Below are 20112 nucleotides of genomic sequence, written 5' to 3' on the forward strand. Positions count from 1 at the left end.
ATGGCTAATTTTCCTTTTTTATTGTCAAATGCTGTTGCTGTTGCTGTTGTTGACAATAAAAAGGCAAAGTTTTAAATACTTGTTATGATTGGTTTGAACGCTAACCAATCATATAAATTGTTTTCATTTTCGATATCATTCTTTTTGTCCCCTTTTTGTACAGTTTCTAGTTTTGCGGAAAGGTTCCCAAACAATGAGCAAAACACAATATAAATATCCAATAAGCGTTCACTGGACATACCCCTTTGTTGATAAAAGAAATAGTCCACGAAAAGACCATTCATTATTTTTTTTTCGTTATTGTTTAAGTGGCAAAGATTTTAAAGTTGACGGTATTAGCACTTTACTTGTTCTTTGTCTTTATGAGGCGGGTATGGGTAATAAAAAGAAGATTGTGAAGGACAAGATAAAAAAGCAAAAGAAAAAAAGAAAACAAAAAGGTTAAAGTTGAAAAAGAGGTGCATAGAGTGTGGAATACGTGATAAGCTGTGCATATGCTGTGATAACTTTTCAGAAATCTTGTTAGTCGAGGAGGTTGCAATTTTCTCAAGAATAATAATAATAATAGCAAAGAAAAACAAAAAGGAAGAACCTGTAAGAACAAAAAATACAAACAAAAAAGAATAATTCTTGACAATAAGGTCAAAAGACATACATGTGGAATGACGATAAAGTAGCAAACACCATATGTTGTTTACACTTTGTTTCAATGATATTGAGCTTTTTTTATTATTTAGCATGGGACTATATTGCACTTCCTCTCCGGATCGTTCATGTCCATTGCAATGATCAACAATATTATGCAACGTCTAAAATCTGAGAGAAAACAAAAATATTTGTACTGGGAAATAGGGAGGAAAAGAAGTAAAAAGAGGTGAAGAGAGGTAAAGAGGTGAAGAGAGGTAAAGAAGAATATCAGTGTCTAAATTGGATTTGAATGGTTATGTTTTGGAAAAACAAAATTCTAAAAGAATTAAAAATTTCATAATAGAAAATGTTAAAATACCAAACCACAAGGAAAGAAAAGAAGCCACAAAATAAATATGAAACTGAAAATGAGAAATTATAATGAAATTGAATATAAAAAAATAGAAAATGTAACAATAAGTGGAGATTGAAAAGATTACACTGGAACAAAGTGTCAAAAGGATTTGCCTTTGTAGTCTATGCCAAGCTCGGATTTAGTGGGCCAATTTCAGTTGGAATAAAGACTAAACGGAAAAACGCAAAATTGCAAAACCGCAAAATCGCAAAATCGCCAAAACGCATAAACGCAATAAAGTTAATATGCAAATATGCAAATATGCAAGTATTGTGGGAAAAAAAATATGTGGAAGTAAAGAACAAGAGGTTTTTAATATTTTAAATCTAATATATACCAGGAACGTTTCCTATAAATATTGGTTAAGAAAAACAAAGCTGGTCAATTGATTTATTTATTTATTGTCACTTGTCCTATCCTATTTGGTACGAACGGCAGAGGGATGCTTTTTAGAGTCTGATTTAGGGGGGAAGAAATTAGTGAAATAAAGACTTGTTCTTTTTTTCTTTTCCTCTCAGGCGTTTACTTTTTATTCTATTTTTTTGGCTTTTTGCTTTTTGTTTTGTGTTTGGTTTATTTTTCTTTGGTCCTAGAGGAAGGGGGAAGCAACTTTGTTCAGGGAAAAGTTTTGCAGATACTCTATATTTTTTCAAATAATAAATGAGTAATGTCCAAAAACCTTGTTGCAAGTTATTGCAGGTCACAACTGGATTGTTAGTGGTAAAATGCTAGGAGCAATGGCGGTAGAGAAAAGTGTCTATCGAAGTGTTTGTGTGTGGGTGGGTGGGTATGTGGGTTTGAACTAACAAAAAGGATGCGCAAAAAGGATGTGGCAAACAATTTTTATGAACAAAAATAGTTTATGTAACATTGATGGAAGCGTTTGTGCATAGAAGTTTATAAATCCGGTGCTTTCCCCGTCTTATAGCCTGGTTTTTTACTCAGTCAATAAATTGGTTTTTTTGTTTTTTGTTTTTTGTTTTGATCAGTTTTCCATACTGGGTTCATTCTCCGATTAGTTGATTTAGCCATGGGAGTTGTAGATGTTACTCCATATATATGTTCTGTTCTATTTTTTTGTTTCTTTTTTCGTTGTTTCTTTTAATTTTTATATATATATATAGCTTGTGTGTTGAGTATAAGTGGGAAAAGAGAAAGAGAGAGAGAGGGAGGTTTGAAGGAACAGCAAGGGTACTTCATAAACAAGTAAAAATTCAAGATTGATTCAAAGTATTTGCCTTTCAATCATTTTGAGTTTCAGTATGTTTGAATAAAATTAAAAGGTAAAGGAACTCACAAGTGTAATAGATTTAAATCCAATGCAACATCAATGTGCTAAGAGAAAAATAAAATAAGAAAAGTCAGAAAGATTGAGAAAGAGGGAGAAAGAGCACGGCTTTGTGCTTGTTACATGTTGTTTGTTTGTTTGTGTGTGTGTTTGTGTGTTTGTGTGTGTGTGTTTTTTTTTGTCATTAAGGTATCATTATGTTCCCAAGATCAATAGAATGAAATGTAGCAATTTGAATATCAATCTGTGGCTGGATAATCGTTTCTAGTATGAGTTTAGTGGAAATAAGCAATGTTTACTTATACTTGGAAAATGGATACAGATCGAATTTTGGCAATTATTCAATGTTTTGTTTTTTTATTTTCCTTCTCTCGCTTTACTCTGCAATACCGTAAAAGTCTGCATTGTCTGAGTCACGTGTAGCATATAAAACACACTCTCACTCACACACACACAAAAAGAAGGATAAAAATAAAAAAATAAAATAGAAAAATGAACCTGTACCAAAATGAATATAAAGATGGAAATGGAGATGAAAAACACTAAACTATTCGAGGGAAGGATACTCGACATGTACTTACCAATTAGCAAATGGAGAGTGAATTGCTTGGTCTTTATCAATTCTCCGCCTTTTGGAAAAGTTGAATCAAGGCTTTTTCTTTTTCTTCACCTACTTTTCTTCTTCTATTTCTTTTGAACTCTCATCTTCTCAAAATCAACTACCAATTTGTATATTTGTATAAGATAAATAGTAAAACGTTTTTCTGATTTACTTTGCTAACTCATGGTGTGTGGTAAAAAGCTTCACGATGCAAATAGGAGGGGGGGACCGATAAAAGTATCGATGTCGTCAAGAAACAGGGGAAAAGAATAAAAAAAAAAGCAAAGGAACAAGAATTAGGAAAAAGTTCAAACCATTGATTTTGAATTGACAAAAGGTATTTGTAGTTTTGTTTCAATGCTGTATATGATAGACACTGTAAGATTTCTGCTTGTTCGTGGTACGATATAGCTTAAACATTGAAAGTAGCAACGCTACAACTTGGAGCACGTGTCTTCTCAGACAGACCCAAAGTGGGAGGAGAGACAAGTTTTTATTTTATTTCTTATTTCTTATTATTTGTTCGTCATCTTTGCAGTATAAAATAACTGCTCTCCAATGTAACTGATTTGTAGCCATTAGAAGTAAACCCACCACTCGTCTTGAGCAATCAAGAAAGACAGGACCCTCGTGTCATCCAAGAAAGAGAAACAATAATGGTGGTGGTGATAATATCAATCTTGGTAATAATAATAATAATAATAATAATAATAATAATGATTATTGTTGTTGTTGTGGTAGTAGTAATGGGTAGTGGGTAGTGGTAGTAAAATATTATACGTAATCATCAAAAATAAAATTAATATAAAAAATCATGCACCTACTCGAACCACTCAACCCACAAAGGGATCCATACATACATACTAAAATGACACAAAAATTTTACATAACGATGATAGATTACGGAGTGGAGAAAGGGGGGTGGTGGTGATCATTATTTTTGTAACTTTGTGCACTACCCCCTTTTTTTCCTGGGATGGGGGTGGGGCGGGTAGAAAGGAGAGAGAGAGAGAGAGAGGCAGAGAGAGAGAGAGACAGAGGTTATTCATGTCTTTCCCCATTGAACACACAGATATATATGCCCATACATTTATTCTGTTTCTTTTGTTAGGGAGAAGTAAAACCATCATACACTCTGTAGTTTGTAATAATGGTTTTCAGTAATTGTCCAATACATTGTATTCGTCAATGTATGAGTTTTTGGCACTGCTCTTGTTTCAAGTATAAGTTTTGCATGCTGCACAGTGTAGTTTGTTTGTTTGTCTAGTAAGTATTTTGTTTATTTTGCTCTCTGACTCTTTGTCTCCTCTCTCTCTCTCTTCCTCTCTCGTCTTTTTTTCATTCTATTTTTATTTTTTATTTTATATTTTTAGTTTCAGGTGCTCACACAAAATTTCAACATTTTTGTACCACCCACCCACGGAGGGAGAAAGATTGTGAGATAACGCAAGTAATTGAGATAAAGAGATAGAAGGAAAGATAGAAACAGAGAAACAGAGAAACAGGCATACAAAACGCAAGGTACATATACATTGAAACGGTTTTTCAAAGAATCACCATTTTTGTTTTCAAATTCAAAATTCAAAATTCAAAATTCAAAATTCTTTTTGGGGTTTTTTCCTTTTCCTATTCTTCTCTTTTCGTTTTCTTTTACCTTTGAGACTTGTGATAAAAACACACATTTTCAAAAGGAACAAAGAAACAACTTGCTGGATATTAGACTGATATAGCAACACTCTAACTTTGAGAGCTGCATATTACATTCTACTACTATATAGCCCAGCTAAAAATTAAAATTAAAAAATAGAAACAGAAACAGAAACAGAAACACCCAAACATACACCTATACTCATACCCACGCTAGCTTTTTTCTTTGTCAAAGCAACATAATCAAATTGAGGAAAGGGGCAAAAAAAGCAAGAAAGAAAATAGTTGATTCCACAATATACCAAGAATCCGAAATACAAGCTACAACGTTAAGGAACTTGAGGGATTTATAGTCATCTGCCATGTCCTTGTTAAGCAATAGAAAAAGACCTAGAGGCTATAGCAGTGAGAACTTTGCCAACGCCAAAGCAAATGGCATGACCAATAGTAGTTCGACATTGTACCAAGAGCCAGATCATCACCAACAATTGCTGCAATTCCAATACTCGCAACAGCAACACCAGCTGCACCAGCATCAACAACAGCCACACGTTCAGAATGGACTGCAACAGGATGGTCAAAGATATTTTGGTAACCAAGAAGCTGATCTGCTGATCTACCAGTCAACTTACCAACCAAACAGCCTGTATTTCCCAACCTTGCACGACGATTCATCGTCAACCATTATTGAAGAAGACCCTAACTCAGATGTCTTGGGTCCCATCCCAACATACTCAACCAACTTGCAATCAAAGAAATCGAAATTCAACAACCCATTCTTATCGGTTGAAGAACACGAGTTACTCATTGGCGGTGAAGGTAATAACAATGCTAATAATATCAATATCAACAATGATGATGATGATGATGATGATGATGATGTAGTTGTTGACGAAGGTGATGGTATTGAAGAGGCAAATACTTTTGTATTGGACGACGATGACGAAGGCCGCAATATATACGATGAAGACGACGATGTCATTATCATTGAAGAAAAAGATTTGGTGCAAAAGGGCAACAGGAATAATAGCGACTCGATCTTGATCAACCTGGATGCAGCAGCTGCATACAAATTGTTTAATGTCAATGCAGTAGACTCTAATGAAAACGACAGCAACACTTCCAATAGCACATTCTTCACCACAAAAATGGCAAAAAAGAAACAAAGAACTAGCTCATTACCGCAATTGCCACAGGTCAAATGTTTCTACAACAAATTACCAAACAATTATATTTTGCAAACACCCAAATTGGGCAATATCAAGACCAATGTGATTCCATTCCAGAATAACTTGCCACCATGCGACGATGAAAATGGACACTACATCATAAAGATTAATGACAATTTTGCCAATAGATTTGTAATCCTTAAACTATTGGGCCAAGGAACATTTGGCAAAGTTGTAGAGTGCTACGACAAAGTCAATAGAGAGCACGTTGCCATCAAGATTATTAGAAACATTCAGAAGTACCGCGATGCCGCCAAGATTGAGTTGCGAATACTTTCGACATTAAAGAAATTCGACAATGCTAATAAAAACCACTGTATCCATCTTCGAGAATGTTTTGACTATAGAGGCCACATTTGCATTGTAACTGATTTGCTAAAAATTTCACTTTATGATTTCTTGGAAAACAACAGGTTTATTCCATTCCCAGGAAGTCATATTCAAGCAGTCTCAAAGCAACTTATACGATCAGTGACTTTTCTACATGACCTAAACTTGATCCACACGGATTTAAAACCAGAAAATATCCTACTCCATGACGACTCGTTTGTCAAAAAGGCACTTTACAGCTCTACGACGGTGACAGCATATACAAAGATTGGCGTTAGCAACGCTAATACCGCCTCCAGCACTAATAATAATAACAACAGCAACAAAAGCAACAGCCTTGCACCAAGTGCTACAAAGAAGATACCAAAAACCTCAAAGATCTTGAAAAACCCTTTGATTCAAGTTATTGATTTCGGAAGCGCCATTTTTAACGATGAGTACCACTCACTGATTGTCTCAACGCGACATTACCGTGCACCTGAGATTGTATTGGGTACTGGTTGGTCTTACCCATGCGACATGTGGTCTATTGGGTGTATCTTGGTTGAACTAGTTATTGGTGACCCATTATTCAAGACACATGATAACCTTGAACACCTCGCGATGATTGAAAAGATTTGTGGCTACAGGATTGATAAGAGTATGGTGAAATTATCCAAGATGAAGGAAAATGAATGCGGGTTGGAGTACTTTACAAATGAGTACTTTGTAAATTCACCAACTACTAAACATGGTGGGTTGTATAATAAGTCTTCTACTGCATCCTCGTCATTTACCACCTCCGACGACGACGATGACGATGACGATGATGATGATGATGATGATAATAAAGGTGAAGATGAAGATGAAGAGCAAGGTGATTGCAAAGACAATAATGAGAGTGAGGATGAGACCGGAGAACGCCCACACCACGGAGATTATGACAATAACGATTCCGATGAAGATGTGATTTTTGATAATGAAAAAACAATGAAAAACTCGTTAACATTACGATTCCCCACAATAAGCACACCTCAAAAATTCATTAACCTGGTGAACGAGCTACTGCGCATTGACTTGTTTATAAGTTCTCGGATTGGTCTTCATATTGATTTTGACTATCCACTAAATGAAAATTATGAGAGGAATAAACATTTGATCAATTTCGGCAACTTTACGTTTTGGTGGTTCTTTATTGATTTATTGAAACAGTTGTTCATTATCAACCCAGACAATAGAATCACGGCGTTGGATGCATTGAATCACCCATGGTTCAATTTGGGTATTCAAGATGAAGGGACAATTTAAAATCAGCTTTTTTTTTTGGACCCAACTCGCTGCTCGTTTTCAGCTCTGTGCCCTTTCTTTGGTCGCTTATTAGCTTATATCTTCCCCACCCCCTCCCCCTACTTGCAATTACTTTGACCCGACCCCCCCCCCCCCTTTTTTTTTTCCTTCTAATATGGATATTGGTATCACGATGATTTGTTAATTTTTTTTTTGATTATTTTTTTTTCATTTTTTAGTTTTTTGTGAACGTTGAATGTTTAACTTTTTTGACCATTTTTGCTTTCAGTTCTTTGTCAAAAACTTTTATGATTTTTTGAATTTTTGAGTTTTTGATCTTTTGATTTTTTGATCTTTTAATTCCGGATGTTGATTTTGCTATTCAGTTCGTTCTAGTTGTGTACATCCTTGAGACAATTTTGTTCTTACTTTATACTTAACTTTTGTTGATAAATGTTTATATTAATTAATTCGTTTTGTCTTCTTTCATTATCGACTCAATATTCATACAAGTACAATTCATAAAACACTTTACCAGAGAAGAGAAAGAAGAAGAAAAAGAAGAAGAAGATTAAGAAGAAAAAGAAGAAGAGGAAGAAGAAAAAAAAGAAGTAAATGAGAATCGCCAACTATATTGAATCAATTACATACTTGCTAAATTTCTGTTATTGCCCTTTCTTTTTTCTCGTCCGGGTATGTTTCACTAATTTCAGCAGCTTCAGCGGGTTCGTGATCTCCATGTTTGGAATTATAAAGTATTATTCCATTCTCCTTTGCGCCCCGACGTTCTTCACGCTTGTAAAACCAAAGCACAACCAAAGTCCAAATTGATAATGCAACACCACTGGATGCAGTGAAAGAGTAACCTTTAAGGAACCTAGGGCTTTCAACTGTTTTCCATACCAACACCGAAATCCATGCGGTACTTTGTTGTGCTAAAATGTTCATCGAAACCAAAACAACCTGTCGTTCTCTAATATCTTTCCTACAGATATCACCTTGCCATGAGTAAAGAACAGGTGCCATTGCCCAGCCAAAGTATTGTAAGCACCACGCAAACCACTTTGCACCTTCAGGAATATTCCACACTGCCAAAAGTATGTTTCCAAGCACATTAAATACTTGAGAAAAGACAATTGCACCCCATCGACTATTAAATAAATCGGCAAACGAACATGTCAAAATAAGCCAAATCAACCCCAAAGCTGGTGTTAGTGCCGTATAATCTTGTAATTGGCCAGCACCAAACCTTGGTGTAACACCATCTGATTTTGTCAATGTTTTCAACCATAATGCATAAGCACCAGAGGAACCGTTGGAGTTGTTCCAGCAAAAGATGTTCCAGAGCCCCAAGACATAAAAGTGCCAGCTGGTGAAGATTTTTTTCCACACACTGATATCCAAAAAGTATTTTGCGGCATTTTCTCTTGGCTTGAAATCTTTTTGATCTTTTTGCATTCTCTTTCTAGCAATTCTAATATCATCATCAGATAAGAAAATACTATAGCAATCTTGTGGTGTGCCTGGAATCATGTAGAAGCCAATAATACCAACGGCTATACTAATAATTCCGTCAATGATAAAGATCCATTGCCATGGCTCATGGCCATTTTTGCCACCAAGCGACCTTTCAATTGATCCAGACAAGAGACCTGAGGTCAAGATTCCAAGATATTGGCCCAAGTAGTAAAATCCAGCGCGTCTTGAGATTTCACCTGTGCTTCCTCTAAACCACGAGGCAAACAACGCGTGGTACGCGATATATGATGGTGCTTCAAAGGCACCGATAAAGAATCGAATTGCTTTCAATGCGGGAACAGTCTTGACCAAGCACAAGCAAATGGTCAAAATGGACCAGCATAGGTCCAAAGTTGGCAAGACATAGTTCAACGGCCATGCGTAAAGGATGTACATAAATGGGAGTTGGAAAACAATGTTACCGATGGAGAACATCACTTGGGTATTCACAAAATCGTTTCCCTCCATTCCAATAGCTTCTTTTAGTCCTCCGATATATGCATTGGTCAAGTTTGTCTGGTCGAGGTATTTTACCCAGTATGCCATGAGCGAGTAGAAAGTCAACAACAAGTCAATTTTCAAGATAACTTTACGTTCTTGCAGTGTATCATCCTCGTGGAACCATTTGTACCATTTTCTACCTGACTTTGTCTCTGTGCTTACACGATACTCGTACTCGTCAAAGAATTTCCACCATGGACGATTGGCCTCGTCTCTATATTCCAAATGTGTTGAATTTGCTGTTTCGGAATCGCTATCAAATTCCTTCTCGTGAACTATCTTGGAATGTTCTGATTTTTCATCAATCTGGCTAGTAATGTCATTGCTGGTGTCATTGCTGGTGTCAATGCTGGTGTCAATATCTGGGGTAGTGATAAAGTTCCCGTGTTCATCTTCATCAACGACTCTTCGTACTGGAAGAAACCCCCATTTAAGTCTTTGGAATGGAGTAATTGCGGCAGTAGCCATTTTGGTCTAAGTGTGATGTGATGAGTAAATAAATAAAGAAAAGAAGAATGAAATAAAGAAAAGAAGAATGAAATTAAAAAAAAACCTGACTAAACTTTCGAAATTGAAATCTCTTGGACCAAAAAGGAAGAGAGGGGGGGAAGAGGACTAGTATTTATAAAAACATGATTATCTCTTCAATTTTTTTTCTTTAGGTCTGTCAGATGCAATTACTCATAGTTTGCTTTTGTCTATTCTGTTATTGTTTGTTGTCTGTGATTGTTTATTTGGCTTAAGGAACGTTGGTTTGAGGTAATTTGAGGTAATTAGAGGTAATTTAGGTACGTTAGGTAATTTTTACAACTTTGTGGTTTTGAGCGGAATTTTTTAATTTATTATTTTTAATTTTTAGGTGGAAAATTCAAAAAGTGTGTGTGTGTGTTAATCTTAGTCTCTCTCTCTTTCGCTCTCTTTGTGTGTGCATGTAATTAGAGAGAGAGAGAGAGACAAAAACTGTGGCTCTGCCTTGTGTAATTCCGTTACAGGACAAGAAAAAAAGAAGAAGAAGCTGTAGACAAATATGAAAATGAAGAAGACGAAGATTAAATAAAGATGATGATGATGATGGAGAGTTAAAGGTGGACTAAAAAGGGTTGTTAAATGCCAGTGTGGCTTCTTGCAATTAATAAGTTTCGGTTAAACGATGCCACCTATTTTTTAATATCCCGATCCAATGAATAGTTAACAGCTAGTGGAGGTCTCTTGGCAATAGCCCGTATGATGCAACATTTAATAACTACATAGGTCTCATCTTTTACGAGAATAACGGTACAAGCCTCTTTTTCTTTTCCCTCTTTTTCTCTTTTCCTCTTTCCTTATTCATTTTTCTATAAATTCAATATGAATATTATTTTTTTGTTTGCAAATACAAACCTTTCAACAGAGTCAACTCCTTGAGAATGTAAAGAAAAAAAAAGGTATAGAGATACGCACAATTTCACGTGATATTTAAACCAGCTCGCACTTGTTTACATCGCCGTTTCATTCTTCTCTTGCCTTTCTTCGCATCACCCATCACCCAGAGTTGATTGTTACAAAACCATTATTGTGTTGTTGGGGGATGGGGTGGGGGGATGATGAGCATGAGAGTGTGAGAGTGTGAGAGGAAAGTAAGATTTGCATATGTTGTTTAATTTTTTTTTACTTTCCATCTCATTATTGGTTCAGTAGTAATATATGCAAACACAAAAAAAAAATAACCCCGTTTCTTTGTTTTATATATAGCTATGCACGGCGTTCGAAGCTTCCATCTTGTGTCCACCATCGTTTGTATCCGCTATCGTACAACAGCTGTTTAAGCAGCAGGACTTGGTACTACTACAAACGCCGCAATAGCAAGAATGAACTGTGATTATGTCAACACCTTTCAAGTTCCAAATTGTGACTCATGAGACTAGTTTTTGAAATATATACCATACCAAAGACGTATCCAATAGAATTTTTTCAAATCTAAAAAAAATTCTTTCTACATTGTAATTTTGCTAATATGGTTTTTTCAGTAGCCACATATTTTAGACAAAAGAAAGAATAAAGGGAGGAATGGAAAGGAAAGATAAAGGAAGGAATGGAAAGGAAAGACTAAATTATAGAAAATGGAAATAAAAAAAAACATCATATCTACATTTATTGTCGTCATTGTGTGCTGTTGCTCGTATCTAGGGCAAAATTATACGAAATCACCATCTTTGGTTTCTTTCTTCTTTTTTGGTTCTTTATTTTTTCTTTCTTCTTCACAATTTAATTGCAAGTATTTGGCAACCACACAGTTGTATGGTAAATGTATGGCTTTCTTTTGACATTTAAATCAAGATTGCTTGTCATTTTGAATGCCCAGAGATGTCTTCAAGTACTAAGTTATCTGAGCCACAATCAAACTTCCGATTCTGTAATGTGGTCACGTGACTGTAGAGAAATTATAGATTATCGAAAAAATAATTGATGAATAAAAATAAACAACATCCAATATGCTTATAAATATTTATAGCAAAGATTTGTATATCCAAAGCAACAATACTTATTCTTCTCAACGAACAAAAAAAAAAAAAGAAAAAAACCAACCAACCAGTAGAAACCATGGAAAGTAAGAAAGTAGATTATACAGAACTGGAATTTGAGCACGGAGATGAACTGTTATTAGCGTGACTTTTGTTCTCAAGTTTTGTTTGGATCTTTGTTCCAGTCCTTTCCTTTTTGTTTTTTTGGCACAGCAATTTAAAAGAATTTCATCAACCTTTGCGCAGTTGGTGCGGTCTAGACTCTTTTTTTTCTCTTGGTCTGTGTGTTTGTGTGGCTTTTAGAACAATAGAGGAAAGACACATACCAAAAAGATTATACTTAAATTCTCAAGTATATTTTCAACTGTACATCTCTTTATTAAATTAAATGCTGTGGAATTCTCCTATGATGTTGAAGAAGCAGCATCCCAGCACCAACAGCAGCACCAACAGTAGCAAATCAACAAAAGGGGGGGGAAGGAAACAAAACGTCACTCAATTTCTGAGTCATTTATTTAATTGGCGTCATTTTGAAACGAAATAAAAATAAAAAAGAAAGAAAAATAAAAATAAAAAAAAAAATCATAAGCAAACCTCAAGACAACCCATATAACGGGATAAACAGTGTTGAACTTTTTTTTTTTGGAAACTATTTTGGAAATTTTGACCTGATGATATGATTGCTCTATCGATACAAGTGGTAATCTTCTAAACAATTAGTAACAAATATTCTAATGTCGTGGAAGAAAAAAGAGCCACTTTTTCTGACTTCCTTATTCTTATATCTGAACCATCCCCTCTATTCCACCCCGCACTTGTAGTTCACCAGAGACATCTAACCAAAGCTGTATCGTAAAAAAAAAGACTCTACTTCTCTAAAGACAAAAAAAACAGAAGAAAGGAAAAATGGAAAGGTTTGTGACATCATTCATCAGATTCTTACTGAACAAGGAAAAGCTCAAGGAAAAAATATACGGAGGAATTTTTCTTCCTTTTCTTTTATGGGTGGGGGAGGAGGGGGGGTGGCAGAGAGAGAGAGAGAGAGAGAGAGAGAGAGAGAGCTGCAAATGCGTGATGCATGCAACATTTGTTAGAAAAATATCATTTCACGCTCAAAATCCATCGTATAAACAAAACTTATCACCGCCCCATCTTTCAAATTCCAAAACCAAAGAAAAAAAAAATAACATAAAATAAAATAAAATAAAATAAAATACAAAGAAGAAATTTTTATTCATGTTAATTTTTGACATATCATTCAAAACACTTGTTTAGACTTGTCTGGACTTGTTTAAACTTGAGACTGAAGTTGACATTTTTTCACTGTTTTCCCCACTATTTACTCCTTTATTTCATAGGTTGTCAGCCTTTATTTGATCAAAACTATCCAAGAAATCGTATGCAAGATGACAATACTTAGAAAGCTCAAAACGCGGTTGAACCTACGATTGAAAAGTACAGAAATCGAACAAGAACAAGTACAAGAACAAGAACTTGATTTTGATACAGATCTACAACAACAACAAAGACAATTACAGCTACATCAACAAGAGCATGAACATGAACAACAGGAACATTACCAGCAGCAACAACACCAACGACTACACCAAAAACAACGGAAACAAATCATCAGCAATAAACTTCATCGACGATCTACCTCGCAATCAGACTTGATATTCAAACGCTCAAAAAGCAAGAGCAATTCGCACTCACGAACCTCCTCAATCACATTTCCCGACGGCTCTATACCCGAAGAATATGGCCTTCCGCCAATTTTCAAAGTTCAGGACTTGAATAATTTGCAGCGGTTCGAGTTGATCAGATACCTTGATGCATTCAATGTGTCATACGAAGGAAGAAGCGAAGAAGAAATGAGGGGCTTACTAAAAGAATTCTTTGCCGTACGGTGACAATACTTACATCTAGTTGAAAGAAGCAGAATTTCTCTTCACCAACCCTACCCTTTTTCATTTATTTATCTAGAGCCATTGAATGGAATTATGGCAACTAATACGAATGGTGATTGAAAAATTGTGTGGAAGTATTAGTAGTAGTAGTAGTAGTAGTAGGCAAAAATAGAATACGCATTTCATCAAGGCTTGATCTCATAAAGTAGATGCCAAATTCCAAAAAAAAAATTAAATAAATGAACAAGGATACATCAAAATATTACAAATAAACAAATCAACAAGACAAATTGGGGGCTATTATATCCTTGTGTTCCCTAATGACAGATTAAATCTGTTGCTTTTAATGTCAGTTTTGATGCAGCATTTGTATACATCCACATCCACATAAACATAAACAAAACTCTTTTGAGAGTATATATATATATATATATATATAACTTATGAATAGTTTGAATAGACTCCAATATGATATCAATAATAGATTGCGAAATATATAGTGTTTGTAATTCCAGGACCCAGAAACAATAAATCAAAGCAGCAAAAAAAAACCAAAAAAAAAAAATTTAGAAAAAAAAAATAGAGCAGAGAGAGAATAAAACAAAAACACCTTACTGAAATGCAAAGTGACAACCACACATCTTTATCAACAATCACATCTTTATCTTAGTTTTGAACTAATCTATACTCGCGTGAGTTACCACATCTACCATACCAACGTTTTTCTTCTTCTTTTTCTTCTTTTTCTTTCTCATTGCTATCAAAAGCTATATACTCATATATCCACAATCACGGCCTAATTAGAAGAAAAGAAAAAAAAGAACACAAACTACTCGGTCATTTAATATATAAACAAACCCTAGTATCTACATTTCCACCAATCAATGCATTGCACAAACCAACTAATTATTTGAATTTCTTTTTTTTTTTATTTTCGTTGATTATATTTATATCTATTTACTTATTTATTGATTCACTTGACCACTATTGCAAGAATTGATATTACTGATATTACTGATATTACTGATATTGTTGATATAATTGTTAAACTTTAATCTACTTGAATGCCGTCTAATCATTATCATATACATACCTTTATACAGTCCATAAGTGCACTTTTTGCATCACTATACTTGGCGTTAATAATTCTAACGATCCCATTGGCCTTCGATGTAGGCGGAGTAACTTGCGGATTAGCCTTTTCGTTCACCACCTTGGTCATCTACTTTGTCCTCACCACTATTAGAATATTGAGCCGCAGGACCAAGTACTTCAAGTGGATATCGATAGTATACTATAGTCAGCATTTCTTTATCCCCAGTTTGTTGACATATTTTCTAAGTTATTATCGCCAAAATCATCAGATAGAATCGGGCTGGAGCTTGTTGTCGGTATGGAAAACATTATTGGTCAATGCGACACCAGTGTTTACCATTTTAGAGGGATTTTGCTCGCTTTTGTTAATACAAGCGATTGGCCAAACGGTCAATTGGCTAACAAACTACAAATCAGACTCATGGTTGATCATCTCACTAGTCAGCAGTGCGCTTGTTGACACAGCAGCATTTTATTTCCTCTACAGAATCTATGTTTTTCCATTCACCATTGATATCCTTAGTGCATCTTTGTTGGGTTCATTGTTGACATTAACAATCGGATTGGGTTTATTCGGAATTGTTAGTGGCAAAGGATCAATGATTGAATCATCGCTCCTCTTTGCTTACATTGTTAGGTGCATTTACGAGACATTCCCCATACTATCAGAAGATGCATCAAAAGCCTTGGCCCACTTGTTGATGCTCACTACACAGAATGTTCGCAAAGAGATTCCCAAGATTGCACCATCAATTTTGAACCCAATCTCAGAATTAGTTCCATTCCTTACGTCCACAATGCCATCCTCATTTAAAGGAGTATGGGAGTTTCTCGTAATGGCTATTCAAAACTTAACTTTGCCGCTCTTGTTGAATCTTGCTTATCGAATCGGCGTTTTCTACGCAGCAACAAAGATTATTCCATCATTATACAAGTCTTCATACCCCAATATCACATCACCACCAAAGAGCCCAAAGATTGGTTCACGCCACTCTTCTAGCACAGCACTACGAGAATTAGCTAATGTCGATCCATCAAGGCCAGAGAGTGCTACTACCATCACCAGCAAAAACAGTAAAAGCGATCTAACCAATTCTTACAACACTAATGGTGTTAACCGGATACCATTGACATCGAGAAAGTCTTTCCATCTCAAACCACCACATCATCAACCCCCTTCAGCCATAATCCGACTAATATACGCGTACTCACCGTGTTTGATCATTGCTGTTTATACACATCTAATGCTATCATACACTGGTGAATTGGGTACGGAACTACAAATATGGCCTATATGGGGTTTGAGTCCTTCTTCTTACCCGTTCTCTTCCTCCTCTTCCTCTTCCTCGTCGTCTTCTTCTTCTTCAGCAATAGTGGTGCATCCATGGAAGTTTTGGAACTGGATTAATATGGGAACGACATTGATTTTATATGTCGCTGAATTAATGAGCAATGATAGTTCATCTGGCGGTGGTAATAGTCTTACAAGTCACTGGAAAATAGAATAGCCAACATAACTATTGCAATATTTCCATCGCAATAACACTTTGTAATGCCTTACAACATACTATAATTTAGTATAATTTACTATAGTTTAATATAACTTAATATAATTTAATACAATTTAATACACTATAAGGTAGTTTTAGTTTTCCTTTCTTTATTATCAAACATTATTCAAGCTCTAAATAGAGATGATACATATTTGCTATTTCACAATTTATCAGCTTGCATGTTCAAGTCTTTACTCATTAATTTTTTTTCACATCACTTACATTCTCTCAATCTTCAATTTTCTTCCCAAAAAATAAACATTCATTGGTCTCAAAATCTTTCAGAATGTATTGCAAATCTCTTCACCTCTAGCTAAACCTGCCATCATTTCCAGACAATGTAAAGCCAAAGTATGCTCAGAGCTTGACTCTATGTTTGCTTGGATATTTCATCATTGTGATAAGGACCAAAGAAAAAATTCATAATTGAGGAAGACAAAGCGAGTAAAGAAAAGGAAAAAAGAAAAAATGGCACACGAAACTTGAACAGGCAAATAACAAATAAATCATGATCAACCTCACCTAAAGTTGAACAAAATATACATCTGAATAGCAACCCGGCATCTTCGACAATGCATAAATTCTCATAATAGAAACGGGTTGAAGAAGAAAAAAAGGAAAAAAAAAAGAAGGGGTTTGGGGACGTCCATAATACAAGGCTAAGCTCCATTCTGTTAATTGAAAAGTTGTACAACTTCTCAATCAATTATCATGACTTTCGTACAGGACACAAAGCCCCAATGTCGACAGTATACATCCTGTATGGAATTTAATACCAATAAACAGGGAATTGATAAACACATTGAGCAGTAGACTGCACTTCGTTAAAAACTAAATGCCTTCCACATGGAATCTAATTCCACAAACTCGAGTCCAAGGAAAATTGGAAGGCAAAGATTATACCTCTCAGCTCATAATCAAGAAACACAAACAGCTGAAAAGAAATGTTGGCACAAGCAATATACGAGTTAATTAGGACAGAAAGTCAAATCGGTATGTCCCACTCCAAGAATAACCATTGCTTTTATTTTGCAGTACAAGCATCAACCATTGAAACCATCAATACCAGAGCTTTTCTAATTCAATTGAGAATTGAAACAGAAGCCCGACAAATTCACAAAAAAAAAGACACAAAGGTGTTTTTTTTTGCAAATTGTCGACTCAAAATTGAGTAGTAAAAAAAAATGGGTATCATGAATTGACAAAAGATGCTGCAACAAAACAAAAAAGAAAATTCAAAGATTGAAGAACAATAACCAATCAACCAAACTCTATCCAAACTCGATATCGATAGGGAAGACCCTATGCTGCACCGTTTCCTTCATTGTCCGGTTTCAAGATCCACAAAAAAGTGTAAGCTTTTCGAGATCCTTGTCCCTCCAGATTCTTAAACAGAGTTTTGCTCAAACATTGTTTAAAAACGAAATAAGTGATAGATCGCTGCGTTTCCGCTACTGTGACAGGAGACTTTCCCCAAAGCTATAATTATAAATAATGGCATCTGCAAAGATGCCCTTTTGTAGGCTTCGACGATAATTCCTTGATTATGGACGTAAGGAGAAAGAAAGAAAGAAAAAAGGAAAGAAGGAAAGAAGGAAAGAAAAGGAAAAAGAAAAAGTGAAAGAAAAAGTGAAAGAAGAAAAAGAAAAAGTTTTTCAAATGAGGGAGAGAGAGAAAAGAAAAAGAATTTAAAAGATGAGGTCGAGCCAAGTATGAAGAGGAACACAAAATCGAAATGTGAGCGCGCGCAAAAAAAGAAAAAAGGAGAAAAAACAATTCTATATCTCATCGTTTCTAAATACAAGTTTTACACGACTAAATTGGTTATCTTGATATCCATAATGGTTGACTCTTCTCTCTTTGGTTCAACCTATTGTCCATCAAGTTAATAGAAATGATACCCATGAATCAGGTAATATTTTGGCTACACGATCATAGAATCTAGCACCTTTCCCACAATATGCAATTGCTGGAACAGATGACTCATAAGTCAAGTCAAACAAAAGATGAAATAACTCGCGGATTGAAGAGCCTTGGCCTCCACATCCCCTGATTTTATGACTCTTGTATTGCGCTCGAGCAAAATTATCGGCATACAAGTTCTTCATCTCTGATGTCCATGACCTTACCTCTGACTGAACGATACTTTCAATCCTTGAGTTTGAGCCAACTTTCTGGTTGGATAAATTAATGTTGCCCAATCTAACTTGAGTAACATAAATTTCATGGCTCTTCATTTCTCTAGTGAGTATCGTAAATAGCAGTTTTAACTCATTCTGGAAAATGGACTCTGGAGCATGGTACGGCAAGTTCAAAGAGTTCAAGTTGTTCAAATTCACTAGAATTAATCTTGCTTTTTGCATTCTTATCAATTGAATGAGTCCACACGAAAACATCTTGAAAAACATCATCATTCGATCTTGCAACTTTTGCCACGTATTGATACCCAAATTCTCCACTGGCTCTACGGAAAAGTATAGGCTTGGGGTGAAAATCACGCTTTTCAATTGTAAAACATGTGGTTTGGCTCCATGAAAGGGCACAATAGGAGTTTTCAAAGTCTGCTTAAACTCAACTAAACTATCCTCAACTGACTTTGTAAAAAAATCAACCATCTGAATTTCCTCATTAAATGGGTGTGATAAAACATATTTTGAATCAGTAGAGTCAAGCATCGTGAGAAAAACAATGAACCCACGTCTTTCCATGTCCAAAGCAATTGCTCGCGTTAATGGCTCGGTTGGCGATCCAATGAGTAGTACTGCGTCTCGCCTTGCTCCATTGGCGAGTTTGGGTACACGTCTTTTACGAATCTCAGGATACAGTTGTGGCTTTAAAAAGTACGTATACCCAACATATCCACCAATACCGATCCCTATACCAAGAATCGCAAAGGATCTAACTTTATTTCGATAAATCTTGTTTAAAAGTCTGCTAAAGATAGTATTTAGGCTAAAAGCCGTACTATTACCCGAGGATGGCACTGATGGTGATTGTGATGACTGGTGGCTGCCGCTCACAAATTGGTCGTAAATTTTAGAGCTGTGCTGTAGTTTCTCATGCTGCTCATTGACCAAGTCAGTGGTATAGTTATATAATTTGTTCAAGGTCTGTACAGTGGCTTGCACCGGCTCTGCCACCATCGTTGAGTATAATAGAAAAGAGTCTTTGAAGTTGTGGGGGAAAGAGAACGACAACGAATGCAAATAGCCACTAAGAATATAAATTTCTTGTGTGTGGTCAAAACGAGAATCATGAATGTATAGTGGAATTTGTACTGAGGCAAAAAAAAAAGATAAAGACAAAAAGTAGGAAAGAAAAAAAAGAAAACATATAAAAAATATAATTAATTATTTTTTTTATTTTTTTATATTTCTTTTTGCAGCAATCACAGTGCCAGATGTTTCTGAAACACATAATGCTAATAAGAGGCAAGACAAAGCAGCGATAGTATTCAGTAGAGAGAATATAATAACATGTCACATCAAAGTGTTTGTTAACCTTTTTTTTTCTTTCATTTTTCACATTACAATGTCATATAAAAGGTTCATCTATATCGTGATAAAGAAAATACCCAACCACCCTCCTTCTCTTCCTCTTCCTCCTCTTCCGCCTCTTTCGGGTATATTTCATG

The 20112-nt window shown here is 35.3% G+C and overlaps 5 protein-coding genes across 5 annotated transcripts; 3 read left to right on the forward strand and 2 right to left on the reverse strand. All coding sequences in view use genetic code 12, as the record gives it.

Moving 5' to 3' along the window:
- Positions 1-4940: 4940 nt before the first annotated feature.
- LKH1_2 (serine threonine protein kinase CMGC group) lies at positions 4941-7424 on the forward strand (the record flags this gene model as incomplete). Its single annotated transcript, XM_001525442.2, has 1 exon — positions 4941-7424. One exon carries the CDS (start codon positions 4941-4943, stop codon positions 7422-7424), a length of 2484 nt encoding a protein of 827 aa, XP_001525492.2.
- A 633-nt stretch (positions 7425-8057) lies between these two features.
- On the reverse strand, positions 8058-9890 carry SEO1 (MFS transporter (Seo1); the record flags this gene model as incomplete). The annotated part of the gene is made up of 1 exon (XM_001525444.2): positions 8058-9890. One exon carries the CDS (start codon positions 9888-9890, stop codon positions 8058-8060), a length of 1833 nt encoding a protein of 610 aa, XP_001525494.2.
- A 3439-nt stretch (positions 9891-13329) lies between these two features.
- Positions 13330-13833, forward strand: PVL30_002918 (uncharacterized protein; the record flags this gene model as incomplete). The annotated part of the gene is made up of 1 exon (XM_001525445.2): positions 13330-13833. The coding sequence occupies one exon, from the start codon at positions 13330-13332 to the stop codon at positions 13831-13833; it is 504 nt and encodes a 167-aa protein (XP_001525495.2).
- A 1061-nt stretch (positions 13834-14894) lies between these two features.
- On the forward strand, positions 14895-16433 carry PVL30_002919 (uncharacterized protein; the record flags this gene model as incomplete). The annotated part of the gene is made up of 1 exon (XM_001525446.2): positions 14895-16433. One exon carries the CDS (start codon positions 14895-14897, stop codon positions 16431-16433), a length of 1539 nt encoding a protein of 512 aa, XP_001525496.2.
- A 1925-nt stretch (positions 16434-18358) lies between these two features.
- Positions 18359-19621, reverse strand: PVL30_002920 (uncharacterized protein; the record flags this gene model as incomplete). The annotated part of the gene is made up of 1 exon (XM_001525447.2): positions 18359-19621. The coding sequence occupies one exon, from the start codon at positions 19619-19621 to the stop codon at positions 18359-18361; it is 1263 nt and encodes a 420-aa protein (XP_001525497.2).
- Positions 19622-20112: the final 491 nt, after the last annotated feature.

This window comes from Lodderomyces elongisporus, chromosome 3 (assembly GCF_030384665.1).
Source record: "Lodderomyces elongisporus chromosome 3, complete sequence".
In the NCBI taxonomy this organism is placed as follows: Eukaryota; Fungi; Ascomycota; class Pichiomycetes; order Serinales; family Debaryomycetaceae; genus Lodderomyces; species Lodderomyces elongisporus.